The following is a 23215-nucleotide window of genomic DNA, read 5'->3' as shown; positions in this document are numbered from 1 at the left end:
GGAACTGCAGTGCTGCAGGCTTCATATACGAGTACTGACTTTCAGAAGAAACACAGTAGTCTGGAGCTACTTTCATTTACATCTATGATTCTCTTGTGGGACGATATGTTAACATCTGCCCCCAATCTACATTCCTGTTTATGTGTTCAGCCAAGCGTACTTCCTTTCTGGCCCAGCAAACCACCCGAGCTCTGTCTGGGTCTCTGTGCTGGTGATTATCTTGGCCTGTGTGCTGAATTGTGGTTGGGGGCAGTGTGTGCACATATATCTCCGGCATATGGGAGGAAGTCTGACCCTAGTCAGAATAGCTGTGACTTCCTGACTGAGCGTTTGCAACGAGGAAGAGTCTCGCAGGGAGGGGCGAAGTTTCTTTAACTTGTCAACGGCACACTTTCATCCACGACACTGCCGTTTTCATGGTGACCGGCTGACTTCCAGCACTTTCCTCACTGGTACCGTCATCTTCTCTGATGTCTGAGCGTGAGGCCGACTTGGTTCTGCGTGCTTTGCTGGATTCCTGCACGTGCTGCTTGCACAGTAAGACACCTGCTTTGACATCCTGACCTTTACAGTTATGTTACCCAAAATATCAGAGTATAAATTAGGATCTTTTGCTGCATTTCAGGTTGAAAAGGTGGTTTAAATTTAACTTCACCACTTCAATTTATGGCTTGGTTTTAATGTACTAGTCATTTTTGTTAATTCGTTTTTACATTAACAGTAAAAAGCAAATTGATACTTTGAGAATGTTGTGCTAAACGTGTTCTAGGGATGATTTTCTAATATTACTCTATTATAATGTAGTCTGAGTCTGAATGTTCAATATATCTTATTAAACTTTTAGTTTTATGCCTCGGTCATGCAAATGTTATGGAAACATTCTATTTTATCAATCAGCAAACATTAAGGGGACTTTTGAACATTCTCTGAACATTATAAAACAAGAAGAAGCATTTTTAAATGTCCCTTTGCACTAGTAACAAACGTTATAAAGATAACCGTAATGATAACGTAACAGGGCTCAACAATAAGGACTGCCAGATGGCCCGGGGCCAGCGTGTGAGATGCTAGGGACAGTAGACAGGATCGTTACTGGCCCGATCAGGCCACTGATGCCCTGTCACTAAAGTTTAATTTGCCTGTGACTATTTGTCAATTGCGTGAAAAAACAGTCCGATTAGAGAAACCGTTTGCGTTTTTAAGTCTTCAAATTCTACCTTCTCGGTTCCTCTTATCTGATTGGATATTGTGAGCATGTTATTTTTTTCGTAACAACCAGTACAGCGAAGAGACAGCAACATGGCGGCATCATCAAGTGATGATGCTAAAGGAAAATATTCATTTTTAACATCTTGGAAGCAAACGTTTATGAGGGTACGCCACGAATGAAGTGATGTTTTCTACAGTTTGCCGTCAGTTTGGCAGGTCAGCCATCTTTTGTTTTGCAAAACACTTTGAATTTTGCTCATTACACATTTATTAACATTTTTTAAATAATTAAATTCTAGATTTACAAACATTTTGACACATTTCTTTTTTAAATTTGTGGCTAAGAAATAACTATTGACTTTTTTTTGTTAGGGCCAGTGAAAATATTGGAAGGGCAAGTAAAAATCTCAACCACTGGTCCGATTGGGCCAGTAGAAAAAATCCTTAGCGTTGAACCCTGCGTAATGATTTTTAATTTATGTTTTTCTCTTCATTATAAACTGAGATAACTGCATCTGCTAAATGCTAAAACTCTTTAAAGCAGAATATTCTGTTGTCATTGTTTTTGTAATAAATCATCACGGTGCCTTAATCATTCTAGTTATTGGCATTTTCCTATTCTAGTTTGTCATTATCTTGATCATTACAGCTCTTGGTGTGAACAGGTCTTTAGAAAAGCATCCAACAAAAAACATTTTAGACTAAAATATCTATAAATGAAGTTTAAAAGAAACAATTGTATTGCAAAGTATTACACACTCAATCTGGAAACACAACACTATTCCACTCAGTATGGAAAACAATCATTTCCACAGATATAGGAAAGTGTTTTGTTTAAAAAGCCATAGTTAATGCACTGTAAAAAATATATATTATCAATTACCCCTGACACAGCATACTGTATGTTTTTAGGTCATTGTTACTTATCAAACTTAAAAATAACCTAAAGTTAATCATGTTCTAGCTTAATTTTATAAGTTACGCAAGCTGTTTTAAGTCAGTTCAACAAATTATAAGTTCAATGGACTCATAAGGTTAATTTGATTCAGCTTAAAAATTTAAGACAACCAGGGTTTTTTTTGTGTGTGTAGTAATGCTGTTTAATTGTCCTCCATATCACTTTAAAATATAGCATTCAGTGTAGAATTCTAATATATTCCATTGATTTTGTTGATCTGCATGGATATGCTCATTTTCTGCAATGTGCAATCATGCAGACTGTTTGTGTGCTAACGATTGATGCCAATCCAGACTTCATTCACCCAAATGGAAAGCATATTTTCTCCATATTAATTATTTGTTATTATGTGCCATTCACAAAATAGAAAAATAGGGTAACACTTTACAATAACGGTACATGAATAATGATGTATTAATATGTAAACTAAAAATTACTTTATTATAGACTAATTATGAGTTATGTGCGCTAATCATGAACTAACTTTAACTACAACATGAGTCACAAGAGTTTGTGTGTGATTAACAGCTACCTTAATTACTTGTTGGTTCATGTTGTTAATTAATGTATTAATTAACATTTATTTTAAGCTAAATATAACCAACATTTAATTATAAGCTGTTAATCTTTAATTATGTAACGACTTTACTTGCAGGGGCACATCACCATTAACTCATCCTTAACTACTCATGAACTTTTGTGTTTTAACCTTCCATGTTGATGTTAACTGAACACTTTGTTATATATTGTAAACCCACTAGTTGGATGTGTATAAGAAGTTCATGAGTAGTTAAGAATTGGTTAATGATGATGTACCCCTCCAAGTAAAGTCAAGATATAATTATAGATTAACCTGTCATGAGTTCATGATGGTTAAATTAAGCATAAACGAATGTGCTAATTAATACATTAATTAACAAACAATCATGTACTAACAAGTAATTAAGGTAGCCATTATTCACACATGAACTCACATGACTCATGTTGTAGTCAATGTTAGTTTATGATTAGCGCATACATTAACTCATCATTAGTCCATAATAAAGTAATGTTTACATATTAACACATCATCATTATTCATGTACTGCTATTGTAAAGTGTTACCGAAAATAGTGTGAACAAGTGACAGACTTCAACCGCAGCTATAGCATCTTGTTGGAGTGAGATGCTTCAGGTTTTAGATGGCATTTGATTGGTCATTTGATTGATGAGAAGCTGAAGTGCAAAGTAGGGCTGCATGATATTGAAAAAATCTGCCATTGCGATATTTTGTTTTGCTGCGATATATATCACAATACGAATATAATTTCACCAGATGATTTGATGAAAAATTAGAAGAGCATATAAATATGACAAAGCAAAAATTAAAGTGAAATAAACAGTACTTTATGATTTTCTGAAAAGTCTAACAGTATTCAGATGTAGAAACCGAACAATCCCATGTAAGTTAACATAGTCATCATGACTGTATAAATAATTGTGTACAATAATATTGTTATTCTTTAATAAATAAACTAATTCTGCACTGTGACTATTGCGGATACACACGTTGCGATAATGATGCTCAAACGATATATTGTTTAGCCCTATAGTGCGAAGTGATGTCAGCAATATCACTGATGATAATGCATGTAGCCATCTAGTATCTTCTACATGCAAATTCCCAATATAGAAATCTTGAAATATATGCAAATTACAAATACAACATATGAGTTCATGCGATTGCGAAATCGATGCTTAAACGATATATATATATATATATATATATATATATATATATATATATATATATAGATAGATAGATAGATAGATAGATAGATAGATAGATAGATAGATAGATAGATAGATAGATAGATAGATAGATAGATATTATTTTTTTAAATATTGCTAAAATGGCTGAGTTTTTTTTTTCCAGTCGTTCATTGTTAATGATTTCTGTAAGTATTTATCTGTAATATGAACTGTATTTTACTGTATGACAATATACAATATGTAACTGTATTTTAAAGACTGAATTGTGAAAATTACTGTATATTTAACAGTAAAGATATACAATACTGTAAGTACATATAGAGAAATAAATAGTGCTGTAATTACAGTATTTGCTGTAAATGATTTACAGTAAGTTACTGTCGAACTGCTGTCAGTAAGTTACTGCAAATATGTTTATACTGAATATACACAAAATTATAGCCCATGTCCTGACATTTTATCCTACCCATCGGATTATGCTACAAACACTGTATTTAAATGGTTCTGAGGTTGGGGTTAGGGATTAGGTAGGTTAGCATCACATTAAATATTGGTACAATGGTAGCAAAACCTAATGGGTAGCATAATGGGTCATTAAAATGTACTACCTACAGTTGAAATCAAAATTATTAAACCCCCTTTTACTTTTTTTATATATATAATATAATATTTCCCAAATTATCTTTAACAGAGCAAGGAAATTTTCACAGTATGTCTGATAATATTTTTTTCTTCTGGAAAAAAGTCTTATTTGTTTTATTTAGGCTATTAAAAGAAGTTTTAAAGCATTTAAGGCAGGGGTCTCAAACTCGCGGCCCGCGGGCCATTTGCGGCCCTCAGTGTAATATTTTGTGGCCCGCGCCGACCGCTGTTCACTGACAGAATCAGCGGAGCGGGAACAGAGAGCGCTCCCTGCTCCGCTGATTCTATCCGTACACAGCGGTCACTGGCATTCCCCGCCCGCCGTGTAAACAAAGGGGCGGGGATGCCGGTGACGTCACCGAGCACCACGCCCCTTTGTTAGACGCTGTGACGGGCGGGAAGTAGGAGGGAACTCGCGCCGGCCAGAACCAAGGTAAGCTGTTCCCGCCCCTGCCTGCCACTTAGCTACAGCCTGCATCTTATATATTATAGGTAGATACAGACTGGTACAGACTGATGTGACTGGAGTGGGGTGGGGGTGTTTTATTTATACATATATACGCCTTTTTTTTAGGTGAGGGAATGGAAGTTTTGAGTGAGTTCCCCCACTTTTTTCCCTAGGACTTGGCCTTTTTGGGAGCACATATTTGTGTGAGAAGTTATTCTCCACCTTGAACTTCAATAGGTCAAAGTACAGGTCTAGACTTAATGATGATCATCTTCAAGCCATACTGATGGTCTCAACTGCTTCCGCTCTAAAGCCAAATGTGGTTCAGATTTGTGAGAAGAAGCGCTGTCAAGTCTCTGGCAGTAAGGAGTAGGCAAAAGATGCCATGTTCAGAAGAACTGTTCATAATCTTCACTCAATGTTCTATTAATGTTCAGGACACTTCATGTTCAGAAGAAATAATTAAAACTGTTAATAATGACATTTGAGGACTTTTTTTTTTGTGAAATCCCTTATGCGGCCCAGCCTCACCCAGACTTTGCCTCCTGCGGCCCCCAGGTAAATTGAGTTTGAGACCCCTGATTTAAGGTAAATAATATTAGCCCCTTAAGCTGTATTTTTTTCAATGTAAATTTACAATAACTTGCCTAATTAATTACTCTATCCTGCCTATTAACCTAATTAACTTACTTACGCCTTTAAATGTCACTGTAAGCTGTATAGAAGTGTCTTGAAAAGTATCTAGTCAAATATTATTTACTGTCATCATGCCAAAGATAAAATAAATCAGTTATTAGAAATGAGTTAATACTATTATGTTTAGAAATAAACAGAAATTGGGGAAAAAATAACAGGGGGGCTAATAATTCTGACATTAACTGAACTTTTTGAATGGTAGGTGGGACAATCTGACAAAGTAGGACAAATCAACAGAACCGGGTCTAAAAAGATTACAACTATGTTGTTCTTCATGATTTCTGGTGGACAAAGAATGGTTTATAACTGTTACTCCTTTAAATTACCTAGGAAGATGAAGTTGAGCCATTCTAGCATTATGGATGTGGCATTTGCAGTAAAAACTCATAACATAAATTCACATAGAGAGCATATGTTAACATTATATTGAAACATTTGTTTATATTTTCCAGAATAACTGACAACAGAGTTACAGGACCAGAAAAATATCAATCTGTAAACATACTTTGTATTTTAAACATGGAAAATCACGTTGGTAAATCAAATAAAATTGTTTAAAAACATTGACAGAGATATTTTGGAGTATTTCACTGTAAAATGCTTACTCACACAAAAAACCCAGAAACTGTTTCCGTATTTTGGCGAAAACTTAATTTTTTCATGGCAAGGTTGACATTTGCACGGAATTGCTCAGTTATATCAGTAAATTGAAATCAAATTTAACAATAATAGACCTTTTTTTCTGTGTTTACAGGCTTTAATAGATTGATAGTATGTTTTGAGTTTGTTTAGCTTATTTATTTTTTGTTTTTTGTCAAGTTTGAGTGTGTGTTTCTGTGTGTGGGAATCTTGCCTGAGGTTATTTTGCGATTATGAGGCTTGAAGTCATGAGTTTTTCTTCTGGTCGCAGATAAACTTCATTACTTCATTCTTCCGTGTGTCTCCACTGACCCGACATGGAAAGTGTGGATTCAGACAAGATCCAGGTTGGAGAAAACAAATTTGTCAGCAAGTAAGTGCATCTCGTTGTGTTACTGTAAGCTTTCTTATTTTCACTGTTTTCTTATATATGACATCACTTCCTTTTCTTTTTTTGGTCGCAGGAGTGTTATTCTCTCACATCTCAAAACATATAACGTGTATTTTGAAGGAGATGCCCTTCAGTTGAGACACAGAGAGGTTGGTTATTTGGCAAGCTATAGTCTGTTGTTTTGATGTGTTACACCACCAATGACTGTGATGTTATGTGGCTTTTAAAGGAGGAAGGAGAGCTGGTCATAGAGGGTTTGCTCAATGTTTTTTGGGGTGTGCATCGACCAATCAGATTGCAGATGCAGGACGAGAAGGACACTGGCAGGCCACGCCCCTTAGTGACACCACTGGACATCAATACAGTCAAGTCAGATATTAACAATATGCTAACATGAGATTAATGTTATAGAAATATATGTTTGCCTTGTTTTGTAAAAAAAAAAGTACATAAAGATTTATATGCTTGTTCTAAATTTTGGGGTTGGTAATATATTTTTTTAAAAAATCTCTTTTGCTTAGCGTGTACAGGATTTGGTTTAGCGGGAAGTTATTTGGTTACAAAAAACTGAAAAAAGAGAATAAATAATATTGTGAATGTAATTTTTTGAATTTTTCCATTTTTAAATAAAATTGTAATAATCTGATACAAAAACTGAGTTTACTGGAGCCACTCACTTCAGTTACATTATATATTTTAATTTTTTTAATTATTATTATTGTAGTTATAATATATTGTTGATTGGTTAGTTGTGTTTTAGGAATATTTACTATTATTTTTATATTAATAACAATATTTTTATTCAAAATGGAATAACTCTGTTCTAAAATTAATTTCGCATAATAATAAATTACTAATAAATTTGTACTGAACATATAAACTTATACTGTTATACACATATATGTATGTTATATTTGTTTTATTATTTGATCAACCCAAAAATCAAAAGTCTATCTCAAAAAATAAAAAGAATTTCAGTTCACCCAAAATCTAGAAGACGAAAAACACATTAAAACTCTTGTCCCCTGGATTTTCAATGTAAATGTGTGGCTGTATGTGTAATTTTTGTTGTGATGGATGCAAAACAAACAAAAAAATCTACTTTAATAAACCTTTTTACCTTGTAGAAGTAACGAAACACATCAGCCGCCAGTTTCCATTGAGGTCACTGCAGCAGAAGAGCGGTCGAGAGACTCCAGTGAGGAGAAGCAGGAGGCAGGTCAATACTTTCCTCCACTTCTCCCAAAACCTCAGCAGTGTTTATTATTCATTGCCAGCTGTTCCTCTGACTCCTCGTAATGTTGTTTTTGTCAGGAGAAGGACATCATGAGTCGACTCTTTCTGATCGGCTCAACAGAACCAGAAGTGATGTCAGTGGCAGGAAAATCGGCGGACGTCGACTCGGAATCAGGAGAGTCCAAAGACACCGGTGCTCCTTCAACGGACACTTTTATAACCACAAGGCAGGCGTTTTGTAAAATCGTTTACACTTTGGTAAACATTTGCCCACTTTTGCTGACGATGTTATTTGTCAAATAGACGGCGGTTTTTACTCCAGCGGTCGGCTCTGTGACGAATGTGCGCGTCAACAGCTGTATGACGACATCACAGGTGATGCGGGTGTTACTGAACAAGTTCAAGATCGAGAACAGTCCGGATGAATTCAGCCTGTATCTCGTCCACACAAGCGGAGGTACATCTAGACTCAATTTAGATCTTGTTATCCACATCTGCACGTGGCTACTGCGTTTCAAATTGTACTTTAACTTTGTACTTTTGGCTGGAAATAGTTTAATGAACACACTTGACTTAACAGAGCAACAGGATCACCTTTAATCTAGCTGAAAACATGTGGAGAACTTGCAAAGCATCATGGGTCGCATTGACCCCTTACCTCTCAATGTCATGACATAGTTCTTAAAGCTATACATACATTATTGGGACCCAAACCATTTTCAGCCATAGGGTCCATTTTGTGTGTGTATAACTTTTATGCTACACTACTCCTATTGAACATGTCATTGACATTGCTGTGGTAAAACTTATGTTTTATGGGTTTTCATGGGTTGCTGAATATAATTTGTTAATTCTAATAAATTATTTTATTATTTGGTGGATAAACCATGAGATTGACAATACCTCACTTTAACAGAAGCTACCATAATTCAAGCAAAGCATCATGGTGTCAATGGTTTTCTTTTGTTTGTGCAAGATAGTTCATTTTCATTTTGTCATTTAGAGAGGCATCAGCTGAAGCCCAATGATCATCCTTTGCTGGTTAGAGTTTTGCAAGGCCCTTGTGAACAGGTCAGCAAAATGTTTCTTATGGAGATGGACCAGGTGGAGGAGGTCACATATGATGTAAGAGACAAATATCTCTGTCTGTTTGTCTATCTGTCTGTCTAACTGGCTGACTGATCATCTTGTCAAAATTAATCATCTACATATTTATAAAATCTAATAAGCACAATTCAACTATTAATAAATATTTACATTCTTTTTTAGAGGAAGAACATATATAATGCATTGCAGTAAAAGAATAAACAATAATAATAATAATAATAATAATAATAATAATGCAAAAATGAATGCTTATTTATTTATAATTTTTATAGGGTCATGGGGAATGGGAAGCCAAATTACTCAAATGTAATTGTTAAGTGAATATGGATATATTTCAATAAATAATGATGAAACACATATTTGAATCATAAATTAAACAATTAATTAGTATTACCAAACAAATGAATTAATGGCTATTTTATGCTGATGAGCAACTCTGTATAACCTTGTCACTTGTGGCATACTTTAAAGGGTTAGTTCACTCAAAACTGTAAATTATGCTATTAATTACTCCCCCTTATGTCATTCCAAACCCCTGAAACCTTTGTCCATTTTCAGAACACAATTTAGGGTATTTTTGATGGAATCCAAGAGCTCCCTCATCCCTCATAGACAGAAACGGTCCCAATGAATTAATGCCCTTTTTTTACTGAGCATTTAATTGTTCCTAACATCTGGCTCATTTTTGCTCACATTTATTTCTCATAACAGACAGTTTTGTTTTTTGTTTTGTTTTTTGCACTTTGCGTTAATATTTTTAGCATTATTTTTGAACTGATATTCTCTTTTGCTTTCTTATAAAAGATTGTTTACACAGTAGTTTTTTATTAAATGGCATTTAGTACAACATTAAACTAATAAGTAAATATTATAAAAGTTAATGCAAAATAGTGCTAAAAATAAAACCTATTAAAACTATTATTGACTTAATAAATAATAGTCCTACAACAAATTTGCCAGTCTGATCAAATAATATAAATTGACACATTTTACAATTATATTGTCTAATATTATGCACAAAGATTTAGTGCATGTTCGACTAATTTTGAAAATCAAAAATAAAATGTGAATCCTTACTCTTACTCCTGCACAAATGTTAAGTGTGGTGTTTTATTTTAGCGTAGTACTCTCTTAATTCAGCCAAACTGACTTAGTATATCTCGTTGTAATACTTAATTTTGTCCTCAAGGTGGCACAATACATCAAGTTTGAGCTTCCTGTTTTACAAAGCTTCATCGCTAAGCTTCAAGAGGAAGAGGAAAGAGAGATGCAGAAACTGAAGACGAGGTACAGGAGTGAACCTTACTAAAAACACATATGCGAGTGTTTTGAAGCCATTGCGTGTGCTCATTTCCTTTCTGTGGCTTTTATTTCCTGTCAATCTAGGTATGCTGAAATGCAGCGCATCATCAAGAGATGCATGCAGACTTCAAAGTCTAAAAACACCTGATGAAGTTGCTTCTATCCTTCAACACCATCTTTAAAATATTAGTAAATGAAGAACAGTGCTTTCTCAGGAACATGAACGTATTTAACCTATTACATTTTATTTATATAATAATTATTGCCTTCTAAAGCTATGATGGCTTCTATAAGTTTGTCTTGATATGGAACGTAAAATGTGTCATGCAAACTTTCACTCATGCACAATTGAATGATTATTTTTCCAGTTATTAAATATTGATTTAACGTTAAATTCAAATTGTGAATAAATATACAATGTGAAATTAAGAATTAATAATTTATAAGTCAAATGTATTTTATTGCTGATCATTTGTATTAATGTTTATAGGTATCATAAATATTTAATATACTTGTTTTCTTGAATATTTTCTAATGTATATGCACAGATCTTTGCTCTTGATAATAAAAACATTGTAAACTACAGTAATTTGCTTATTGAAAACTTGATTCTGATTGCTAAAATTACAGTTCTCATTCAACTAAATGATCTTACAGCAAAAGAACCAAAACTAGAGTGCCTAAATTAATAAAAATAGCCAACAATAGAATTGTTTTCCCATAAAATTATTTTTAGACTTAATATAAATCCACTGGCCACTTTATTAGGTACATCTTACTAGAACTGTGTTGGACTCTCTTTTGCCATCAGAACTGCCTTAATCCTTCGTGGCATAGATTCAACATGATACTGGAAATATTCCTCACAGACTTTGGTCCATATTGACATGTTAGCGTCACACAGTTACTGCAGATTTGTCGGCTGCACATCCATTATGTAAATATCCCTTTCCACCACATCCCAAAGGTGCTCTATTGGATTGAGGTCAGGTGACTGTGGAGGCCATTCAAGTACAGTGAACTCATTGTCATGTTCAAGAAACCAGTCTGAGATGATTTCTGCTTTATGACATGGTGCGTTATCCTGCTGGAAGTAGCATCAGAATATGGGTACACTGTGGTCATAAATGGACGAACACGGTCAGCAATAATACTCAGGTAGGCTGGGGCATTGACACAATGCTCAATTGGTACTAATTGGCCCAAAGTATGCCAAGAAAAAATCCCACACACCATTACAGCAGGATAGATCCAGGTTTTCATGTTGTTGATGCCCAATTCTGACCCCACCATCTGAATGTCATAGCAAAAATTGAGACTCATCAGACCAAGCAATGTTTTTACAATCTTCTATTGTCCAATTTTGGTGAGCCTGTGCGAAATGTAGCCTCAGTTTTCTGATCTTAGCTGACCGGAGTGGCACATGGTGTGGTCTTCTGCTGCTGTAGCCCGTCCGCTTCAAGGTTTGATGTGTTGTGCATTCAGAGATGCTCTTCTGCATACCTCAGTTGTAATGATGGTTATTTGAGTTACTCTTGCCTTTCTATCAGCTTGAACCAGTCTGGCCATTCTCCTCTGACTTCTGGCATCAACAAGGCATTTGTGTCCACAGAACTGCCACTCACAGGATATTTTGAGATGGTTCTACATAAAAATCCCAGCAGATCAGCAGTTTCTGAAATACTCAGACCAGCCCGTCTGGCACCAACAACCATACCACATTCAAAGTCTCTTTCATCACCTTTCTTTCCTGTTCTGATGCTCGGTTTGAACTGCAGCAGATTGTCTTGACCATGCCTAAATGCAATGAGTTGCTGCCATGTGATTGGCTGATTGAAAATTTGCATTAACGAGCAGTTGGACAGGTGTACCTAATAAAGTGGACGGTGAGTGTAACATATCTGTCTTTCTCTAGCTATTTTACCCATACAAAAGAACATGCATAAGCTATGTTTCCCTCTTTGGGAAACCATTTTAACTATTAATGTATAAAATTTACTAGCATGCATATCGATTTTAATGCTGGAAGTACTTACACTGCTTAGCTTAGCATAGTTCATTGAATCAAGTCAGACCGTTAGCATCTTGATCAAAAAAGACTTTAAAGGTTTAAACAGCAAATTATCTAAACTCTGGTTGTATTTGAACGAGATGCTAATGGTCTAATCTGACAACGATTTATTCTAAGCTAAGCTAAAAGTTCTGACGGAGATCTGCTGAATAGATTAAATAATAGTACAACACTACTCTTTATCTCTTGGGAAGTTGTAAATGAGCAAATAAATCCTATTTCTTTAACAGAAGTTGCTCTAAAATGAGAAAAAACAGAGCAGTACCAGGCTGTAATTCACTCTCTGCTGTCTCTTTGTTATGAAGTGGGCGGGGCTCTTGAGCATCCCTGATTGCTAATTCGCTCCTGCTGAATGATTGACAGCTCCACAGGGGGCTTGTTTACCACAAAGAGCAGCTTCTCCCAGTGAGGCTGTACAGTTCAAGCAGTGAACACAAGCCGGAGATCAGCAGAATCAGCAGGTAAGATGCTTGTTCATAGCAACAGATGGGGCTTTGGTAAAATAGGAAAAATATTGAGATTGAACATTTAATTAACCAACTCAACAGCAAATGTAATAATATATGCTGTTTTTTTATTTTCAGTTGCAGCAAACAATATCCTTAAGCATTTCATTTCATTTATTGTGTGAGTTTGAAGTAAGCATGGCATCATTGGCACATTGACCGTGTTTAATGCATTATGCAACCCTTATATATTTATGGCACAACAGGTGGGTGATTTTGTGTGAGTAAAAGCAGATCACATCTTTCATTCAAGTTGAGCTTGACAATTGATGTAACAGTCAGGTTGTGTGCTTGTTGTCAGTAGTCAGCACTTGTCCTTTGATGTCCAGTGGTGCGGAAAATGAGACTCGTGCCGCTCACTGCTTTACAACTCTCTAATAATGACCACGAATTTATAAACATAATGTTGAACAAACTGATAATAGAAATAATGAAATGTATGTAATTGTAATATTAAACACAGATTTATAGTATAAAAATAAAAAAATTAAAATAATAAATTAATAATAAAGGACATTAAATTATAAATATTAAACTACTGTAGATCCAAAAAAAAGATAGTAAAGATGTATTTTAAATGTTTATTGTAACCTTATTTTATTACACAAAAAGTAAATAATGCACTTGAAATTCAATATTAAATCTAATAAATGATATATCATAAAATAGATTAAAAAACTACATGTTTTGTTATTTTAACATTAAGAATAATTTTTAAGAAAATCTGCAATTATTAAAATGTATTATATATTAATGAAATATGTTAAAAAGAATATTCTTAAGTTTTTTAATACAAAATATCATTAATACTCTTATCTTATATCTTACTCTTATACTTAGATCTCACTCTTATAGCATTTTCTCAGTTTAAAATATGATGTTTATATGGTGGTTGAACACAGTAAGCCACTTAACATGTAAATACATATTTTTATTTCTTATTTATACAGATACAGGGTGTCCGCCAGGTCTTAAAAAGTATTAAAAGTTGATAAATCCATTTAGGGAAATTTAAGGCCCTTAAAAAGTTTTAAAAGCTGTTACAAGCTATTAAATTTCGCATCATTTTTGAATATACAGTCTTATAAATATATTTGTATGCTAAAGTTTTACATTTTGGGATGCTGTGTAGCTTATGAAATCTATAAAATCCTGCTATATTTCATGTCACACTGCTTTGCTTACTGCAGTAACCAAGGCAGCACCATTATCTCTGCTGTTTTAGGTGAAACCTTCTGCATTAACATTTTTATAAAGTATAAGAATAATGTTTAGTTTAGGATTAGTTTCTTACAATCAGTATTAAACAGTCAACAATGTGCATGTCAAAATCCTCTATAAATAGTATGTATATAATTTAATTGCATACTTTATTTCTAACTTATTTAAATATCCTTTCTGTTCTCTTGTCTGCATGTATTGTAACCTGAGCTCCTTGCAACCCCAAAATCATTCCTTGTTTATTTAGTCCACACATGGCGAATAAAGCTCTGATTCTGAATTTAAATTAGCCCATAGGCCTATGTTAATAAATAAACATTCTTTTGTAGTTCAGGGTGTTTATTTATATTAAAACTTATGTAAAATATAAACAATATCTCAGCTTGATAATAAAAATATGGAATTATTCAAATGAATTATTAATCGTTTAAACCACAGCTAAATTGCCTGCATCATCTGAAATGACCTCTAAAGAGACTATAGGGCTTTTGAAGAGCTAGTATAAATTCTCTTTTAATTATTTTGTATAACTGTGTTGTTGATGTTGTATTTATTTATTTGTTTGATTTGTATAGGCCTATATATTATCTTTTAATGTGACATGTTATTATCTTTTATGGTTGATGACAAAAATGTATTTATTTCTTATAGTAGCCTGTTCTCCTATGGCATATTTTGAGTATAAATGCATTTTCACTTTTTCTGAAGGAATCTTCAGTCATGCTGGGCAATCAGAAGCTGCTGATCATATGGGTGTGGATGTTGCTGTTGGCGTCGCTGTGCCCTTGTTTCCACTGTAAGCGGGGTTTTGGTGGCAGGGGCATGAGCAAAGGAGCGGCACCGGCCAAAGCGCCTCCGTCCCAGAGCAAAGGCTCATCATCCAGGCAGGGGCTGAAGCTGGCAGGCGCGGCGGCTGCGGGAGCTATTGGAGGAGCGGCCATCGGCTACGGACTGGGCTCTCTGGGGAGACCGAGGTACGGCCACAACGGCTACTCTGACGGCTATCACCAGCCCGTATACAACCAGTCACACCGTGGGTATTACGGGAGCACGGGCAGCTCAGAGCACATGGGCAGCCTTCTCATCACACTGGGCACGGTCGCTCACGTTGTTATTATGTGGGCTTGATTTAGGCTTGAGGCATTTCTTCTGAATGAAAGACAATTTATTATTTGAAACAAAAAGAAAGGTTTTAAAAAGGAAGATGCAATCATTTATCGAGTATGCTGTTCGATGAAATGTAGGCTAAAGAAGACCTTTTTTGTTGTGTTTTTGAGTTGTTGCTATAAACCAAACTTGTTCCTGGAGGGCCGGTGTCCTGCAGATTTTAGCTCCAACCCTAATCAAACACACCTGGACAAGCTAATCAAGGTCTCACTAGGTATACTTGAAACATTCAGGCAGGTGTGTTGAGGCAAGTTGGAGCTGAACCCTGCAGGGACACCGGCCCTCCAGGACCCAGATTGGTGCCCCCTGCTATAAAGTAATACAGCTTTGGTCGGAAGTTAACGTGAATTGTTTATTATATAACTCATTACATTGTGTTTAATTACTACCCACCCTCACACTAGACCCCTTACAGCAACGTAAAAACATAAATTATTGATGTACCGTTTTACTAAAATGATGGTAAATTGATGTGTTCATAGAATCTGCAGGTGTATTTCTTATAGAGTTCATCACTAGCTGATAAAAGCTATTGTCACTGATCAGGGCTTAATATGTTCTGTCAATTCAAAGAGGGTGAGAAAACGCAGTATGCTGTGTGAAGAAAATGTTTTATGTGGAGTTTTCTTTCAAAAAAAAAAAGAAAAGTTGTAGCTATTTTAACCACAAATTAACCTTGTTTGTAGGCAAAATGTGTTACAGATGTCTGTTAATCCAGTGGTTCTCAAACTTTTTCCATCAAGTTCCACCTCAGAAAAAAATTTGTCTCTCTAAGTACCACCAAAATGAGTAGTATTGAAATACAGTAGTGTAGTAGGCCCAGTAAAGCAGCTACAACTCTGCACAGTTAAAAAATCATGGCAGATTACCTTAGAAATATAGGCTATATGTCATATATGGCATATTATATACATCATTTTTGGTAAACTTTGAAATGTGTGTAGCATGTACATGACATTTCATTCCTCCGCGTACCACTAGAAGGAAGCATTCGTACCACTAGTGGTACACGTACCACAGTTTGAGAACCACTGTGTTAATCAATACACCAAACGACCATACACATTTAGGCTTAATAACAATAAAAGCATGATTAATCTGATGGGGAGGGGGTGGAAACTTTTACTGCCAAATATTCCACAAGTACCTTCCCAGCTAACAGTTTTTGGTTCTGTTGGACAGTTAGAGCTGGGCGATATGGCAAAAATGCAATCTCGATAATTATTTTCCATATTGAACGATAGCGATGTATATATTTTGGTATCAGGTGTTAAGATTTAAATCTGAGTAAAATTTAAAAGAGTAACTTAAGCCACTAAAATTAGAGGGTCCATTAAATGGCATAACTTCTACTCAGCACAAAATTTGATGCATCTCTAATATCAACACACTTTTAGATTCCCATTGTTGCATATTTCTGCTGTGAGATTGGGTCACTGTAGAATAAAACAGCCCAGAGCTTATCATTGTTATTGACATACATTTTATTGCAAATTGTTATAGTATCATTTATTGGCCCAGCTCTATGGTCATTCATCTAATAGCAAATAAAATATTAGCAAATATAGTCAGCAGAACATTTATGTAGGCCTATTGTTGTCTTTTAGGATCTCTATGAGTTGTTCAAACAAACAAAAAACAACAACAACATAGAGTGAATGATCCTAGAACCTTTTTATCTGGTTCACAAAATAATACCTAATCTGGAACAATGCAGGAATGTTAGGGGAGCAAAAAATATAATTGTTTATCTGATTAAGCACCTTAAATGCAGATATTCTTATTATAAACAGTTCATCAAAGGTAAAGTTTAGTCAATGGCATGACTAATGGATTAGTGTCGGTGCTGTATCTGTAGTAGGGCTGCACAGTATATTGTTACAGCATCAGTATCACAATAGTCACATCGCAAAGATATGCAATGTCCAGTCTGAATTATAGTTGACCAGGAGCTTTGTATTTTTATTTAATTACTGTATATGGAATTTATATGATTTATGCAAAAAATTATAATTTTCAAATATCTACATTTTTAGGCGAAAAAAAGATTATTTCACTTACCCCACTGGCAGATAATTTTCTTAAAACAAGCAAAAAAAAAACTCTTAATTTTCAATTATTATAATTTTTTTTTTTGACGGTGAAAACTAAACAAAATTTTTACTTGGTCTAAGATTTTTTTTTATATTCGGACTAGAAATAAGACAAAACAAAGTAATAAAAGTATATATATCTTTTTTTGCATTGTGATTATTTAATTTTTGCACCAAAATACTGTTAGACTCCCCTAAAAACCGACAAATAGAGCTATTCAAAACCATATTCTAAAACTGTATTCATTTCACAATATTTATCGTAATATCAGATTTTTCCAATATTGTGCAGCCCTAATCTGTAGGATTTTTATCTTTTTAATAATAATAATAATTATTATAATTACTATTATTTGTCAATTTTTATTTTAGTGTTCATTTTAGGACAAAAGGACAAATTCATTTGTAAAATGTTTAGGGTACAGACATTTTTTTTTAAATGATCCCCATTTCACAAAAAAACAATTAAAAAACACTGCCAGGCCTTCAGTTGGCAATTCCACTTTGTGAAGAAACACTACATATCTGAGCACATGCACAGACTTTTATTATAAAACTAGTTTTTAAAAGTTGTGGCCCTTAAAATGCTTTTTAATTATTAGGTTTTTAGTTGAGTTTAGTTAAAAACCTTAACTGTAGGATTTTAACTAAAAATGTAAAAGCTTTGAATGTGTGTTGACTGTTCATTTACATGACACAAATTAGGGTTTTACAATATTTAATGCATTGGTTTAATGTACTCATTTTTTAGGTAAGTTTTTGACATCCAAATCAACAATTGTTTCTTTACAAAATAATTTTTTTTTACACAACAGCATTTTTTTCTATGGAAACAACACAATTGTATGTTGTTCACAGTTCCAAAGTAAGAAAAAGCATTTAGGTTGTGTGTTGATTTGAATATGAAATGTATATCCAAATGGTTTTTTTTTTCACTTGTGATGAATGTTAAACATTTAAGCATGATGTGTTGCTAAAGACCGATAATTCAGCAATCATATAACCTCAGTTTTGGTTGTTGTGTATATTAACAAAGAACCAGCTTTAATTTAAGGGCTAATATTTAACTGAGTCATTTTTTTGCAAGTCATGTGAGCCGATGTACTCTGATGGGCAAAATTAATAAAAGAGAAAACAGATTTAGCTTTTGCCATTTCTTTAGCACATTGGCATCAGTTAATACTCTTATTTTAGGGCTTGATGTGTGTTTTGGCTTGTGTTTATAACCATGTAACTATTTGCTTCTTGTACTGTTTAAATGAATAAATAATTGACTCTGCTTATTGCCGTCCATGTTGTTTGCTGAACTGACAGATTGCTTTCTCATTGTGACGTTGGTTTGCTGAATGCCCTGGTCTCCTAGCAACGTGTATCATGTGAAGGCCTGGGTATGTCGCTCTGTGATCTTACAATGGCAGTGAGCTTCATTTTGTTTTACAGACCAGCCATTGTCTATAAAATATTGAAAACGTGGGCTTCACGGTGGCGCAGTGGGTAGCATGATCTCCTCACAGCAAGAAGGTCGCTGGTTCAAGCCCCAGCTGTGACAGTAGGTATTTCTGTGTGAAGTCTGCATGTTCTCCCCATGTTGGCGTGGGTTTCGTCCGGGTGCTCCGGTTTCCCCCACAGTCCAAAGACGTGTGGTACAGGTGAAATTAATAAGCTAAATTGGGCTTAGTGTATGAGTGTGAAAGCAAGAGTATAAGGGTGTTTCCCAGTTTGAGGTTGTGGCTGAAAGGGCATCTGTTGTGTAAAACATATGCTGGATAAGTTGGCGGTTCATTCCACTGTGGCAAAAAGAGAAGAAAAGAAAATGAATAAACATTGAAAACATATTTGTTCTCTTGTTTATATGTACTGTACCTGTGCAAACGAACTGCAGAGATTTTGCCGAAAGGTATGAATGAAAGTAACATAAGTAATCAAAATAAACGAATCTTTTAGTATTTTATTTATTTATGTATAAGGCAAAAATGTGATTAAATATTATCCTTGAAAATATAAATGCATAAACGAAGTGAACACATAAAAATTGTATTAAGGTATTTACATTTTTATTATACAGTTGTAAAAGTAACAATATTATTGTATGATGATGATTTATCATAACAAAATTCATTCATTAAAATGCAAATGGCAATATAAGTGCTGTTATTTGGATTCCTATAGAGTGGAAAGGAAATGTAATTCCATTACTTAATACATTATATGTTCATTGTTATAGTTCCATTAAGTGGTACTAAAAAGCATAGTGGAAGCAGTGAGCAACAGGAGCACTTCGGAGATGCTGTGTCCATTATGGTTATTGGAACTTCTGGGAATTTTCCCTTCTCTTTTTTCCATTCTATCATCTCTCTGACTCTCTGAGTAAACAATGTACAGCTCAACACACTTTCGAGATTTCATCTGCTCAATAAGTGCCGGATAACCAATCTGCATGATGCTCACTGTTTCCTCATCCTCATTCTTATGAATGTCAGCAGCCTTTGGATAATCACGGGTGGTTGTATTAGATGTGGTGTCATTCTTCTCTGGCCCACCTTTCTGTGAGGATTCTTCATTCAAACCTGGAAAATCACTCATTGGTTCATCTCTTTGAATATTGCTGTTACCTGCAGATTCTTTTGAGTCTTGGTCTCTTAAAAGATTATTTCGCTTCATGCATGTCTTCATGAAATTGTCGTATGACTGAGCTTGAGCTGGTAGCTTTGATGTGTTGTCGGTTCCTGCGGTGTGACTGGGTTTTTTCTTGTTACCTCCATCTTTAAAACGTGTGTCCTGACGTTGGTACATATGGTTGTTGTAGTAGCGTTCCTCCTGTGGGCTTCTGAACTGGAAGTTGGGGCGTTGAAAGTTTCCTATTCCATAGCCTATAGCCATTCCTGCCATTGCACCAACTCCTGCAGCCACCACTGCCTTTTTCCCGAAGCCTTTGGATTTTGCAGAAGGGTTGTAGCCCATGTTTTTCACTGATTGTGAGAAAGGGGAGCCACCCGTCCCAAACCCACCACCTCCAAATGAGCCTCCATATCGTGGACTGAGAATCTGATTGTTGGGGTTCCAGTTGGGATATCCTCCTCCAGCAGAAGGGTGTGCTCCTGGGTAAACTCCAGGCTGCCCTGCATTTCTCACTGGGTAAGATCCAGCTCCTGGATACCCACCAGGGCTGTATCCACTTCTACCAGGGTTCTGGTTAGAGTAACCCCCTCCCCCAGGATACTGATTGGGGTAGCCACCACCTGCATAGGTACCTGCTCCAGGATTCTGGTTGGGATTCCCTCCGGGGCTGGAGCCGCCTCTTCCAGGATACTGATTGGGATTTCCACCAGCTGAAGGATAGCTGCCTCCTGCTGGATAAGAACCTGCTCCAGGATTCTGGTTGGGATACCCTCCAGGGTTGGAGCCACCTCTCCCAGGATACTGATTGGGATTTCCACCAGCAGAAGGATAGCTGCCTCCTGCTGGATAAGAACCTGCTCCAGGATTTTGGTTGGGATACCCTGCGGGGCTGGTGCCACCTCTTCCAGGATACTGATTGGGATTTCCACCAGCAGAAGGATAGCTGCCTCCTGCTGGATAAGAACCTGCTCCAGGATTCTGGTTGGGATACCCTCCAGGGTTGTAGCCACCTCTCCCAGGATACTGATTGGGATTTCCACCAGCTGAGGGATAGCTGCCTCCAGATGGATAAGAACCTGCTCCAGGATTTTGGTTGGGATACCCTCCAGGGCTGGAGCCACCTCTTCCAGGATACGGATAGCTGCCTCCAGCTGGATAGCTGCCTGCCCCAGGATTCTGGTTGGGATACCCTGATGGACTAGATCCACCTCTCCCAGGATACTGCTGGTTAGGGTAGCCTGGGTTACTTCCTGCACCAGGATTGGAGGGTTGTCTGGGATAGTTAGGTTGGGTCTTGGTCCCTTGTGATGTTTTTTCGGATGGCTTCTTGGGAACAGTCTTGCTTACAGTGCCTTTCTTTCCTCCTGATGTATAATGTAACACTGCCATCAAAACCAAAACGATGGCTAGAAGTTTGCATAACTCCCCCATTTTGGTCCTAACAGAAAACACAGTGAATTAGTGCAGACCTGACAATGATCAAGGAGGTAAAGACACAGAAATTAAGCTTAATGAAATTCACTGATTTTACTTCATACAAAACAAGAGTCAAACTGATACTTAATACAGGAGAGAACACAGTAAAAACATTCCTAAACAAGGCTTTAGTAAACAGCATCTTGTTTGGAAAGGCCAGCAGAGTTAGTGTTTACCACATGTCTAATGGAGAATGCTTTTAGTATTCAGAAACGGCACAGAGAGGAGACAAGACAGTAATGGACATGAAAGCATTTCTATAGAGTAATATGGCTCTACAGCACTTTCAGCTTATCAATTTGGTGTCCATTATACCTTATGAGATTAATACCCATAAAATCATCTTCACATTAAAAGCCTAAAGCATGATCCTTAAGATATTATCAATGCATTTTCACTATCCTTCAATAAAACATTCCAAGAAAAACAAAATCAACAATAATTGCATTAACACTTAATCAAGATGTTTTGTTTGCCACAAAATGAAATTTGTGTTATTAATGCCTCAGTCTCATGTCACTTTAATCCCCCAAGACTTTTGTTCATCTTGGGAACACAAATTAAGTTATTTTAGATTAAATCTGCACATCGTTATTCTTTAGGTGAACAATTAATCTATGTAAGTTAGTCCAGTGAAAAAAAAAAGTTTTAGAAATCTTCAAAGTTTGGCCATTTGCTTATGTGTTTGCAGTAGCAGTCCTTCTTTGTTGACATCAGTTTGACAGCTTCAGCCACAATATACTTAACCAAGCCAACCTTACTGTTCGATTGCTTCCAGGGAATAATGTGCAAAGATAAACAGCGCCCCCACGCAATATTTTAAGGGAGAGAAGTAAGCATATTGAGTCATATTTACTGTTTTTTTGGGGGGGTTTTTTTGCACAAACAAAAGTGTTTTTGTAGCTTCGTATGATTATAGTTTGTCCACTGATGTCACATTAAATCTTTTGACAATGTTTTTGGTTTCTTTTCTGACTTTAAACATCTGAGGACTGTTTCTGTCTATGGAGTATGAGGGAACTCTTGGATTTCATAGCATAATTTAAATTTTGAGTGAACTAACCCTTTTATGTATGCCACGAAGGATAAGGCTATATAGAGTTGCTCTTCAGCAAACCAAAATCCATACAGTCAGAGATTACAATTTGATAGAAAGTGTTTATCATGCAAAATTCAAGATTCCTCTTGGGGCGATTAACTTTAATATGCTTTAATTTGCAGCAATTGTGCTGAATAAATCGTTATTATGAGATATTTTCAGCAAATACAATTTAAATAATACAGCAGTGTGACTATTTTTGTTTATATTTTAGCCAAGTAGTTAAAGGTAGAATGTCTGCAAATTTAAACAAATTTAAATGTGGTAAATAAGTAAAAGCTAGACAGACACATTCATAGATATGCATATAAATGACATTACAAAACCAACAATCTCAAATCAAGGTCCTTCATACAAATAATAACATCGTAAAGAACCTTTTATAGTATGTTTGTTTAATTTAAATGTCACATTTAAGATGTTATATATGTCTCTACGGTGAGCAATATGATAGTTTGGTAATGTCTTACCATAAAAAGGTTGAAGAAGCGTCTCTCCCGCAGCACTCTCTGCTCAACAGAGATCACGCTGACTGTAGTCGGGACAGATAGTGGTCTGGGTGTGGCTTCATGAAATAATGTTC

The 23215-nt window shown here is 35.6% G+C and overlaps 3 protein-coding genes across 3 annotated transcripts; 2 read left to right on the top strand and 1 right to left on the bottom strand.

Annotated features, from left to right (window-relative positions):
* Positions 1-315: 315 nt before the first annotated feature.
* Positions 316-10965, top strand: rassf2b (Ras association domain family member 2b). Its single transcript, NM_001002195.1, has 10 exons — positions 316-537; positions 6616-6717; positions 6809-6884; positions 6965-7104; positions 7863-7954; positions 8050-8198; positions 8275-8428; positions 8975-9096; positions 10268-10365; positions 10465-10965. Exons 2-10 carry the CDS (start codon positions 6662-6664, stop codon positions 10526-10528), a joined length of 951 nt encoding a protein of 316 aa, NP_001002195.1. The 5' UTR covers positions 316-537; positions 6616-6661; the 3' UTR covers positions 10529-10965.
* A 1908-nt stretch (positions 10966-12873) lies between these two features.
* Positions 12874-15987, top strand: sprn2 (shadow of prion protein 2). The gene is given in 2 exon segments (NM_001007780.1): positions 12874-12912; positions 14887-15987. A coding segment is annotated over 1 exon segment (408 nt). The 5' UTR covers positions 12874-12912; positions 14887-14898; the 3' UTR covers positions 15307-15987.
* A 3178-nt stretch (positions 15988-19165) lies between these two features.
* prnpb (prion protein b) lies at positions 19166-23169 on the bottom strand. Its single transcript, NM_001013297.2, is given in 2 exon segments — positions 19166-21495; positions 23103-23169. A coding segment is annotated over 1 exon segment (1821 nt). The 5' UTR covers positions 21489-21495; positions 23103-23169; the 3' UTR covers positions 19166-19667.
* Between the last annotated feature and the right edge of the window lie 46 nt (positions 23170-23215).

This window comes from Danio rerio, chromosome 10, assembly GCF_049306965.1.
Source record: "Danio rerio strain Tuebingen ecotype United States chromosome 10, GRCz12tu, whole genome shotgun sequence".
NCBI lineage: Eukaryota > Metazoa > Chordata > Actinopteri > Cypriniformes > Danionidae > Danio > Danio rerio.
This window is presented reverse-complemented; position numbering and strand designations above follow the sequence as displayed.

What these genes read in the sequence shown, in the direction of transcription:
- rassf2b (NM_001002195.1), top strand. Translation starts at nt 6,662, where the DNA reads ATGGAAAGTGTGGATTCAGACAAGATCCAGGTTGGAGAAAACAAATTT. An exon ending in TTCAGTTGAGACACAGAGAG is followed by an intron (nt 6,885 to 6,964) that starts GTTGGTTATTTG and finishes TGGCTTTTAAAG; the next exon opens with GAGGAAGGAGAGCTGGTCAT. An exon ending in GACACTTTTATAACCACAAG is followed by an intron (nt 8,199 to 8,274) that starts GCAGGCGTTTTG and finishes TTTGTCAAATAG; the next exon opens with ACGGCGGTTTTTACTCCAGC.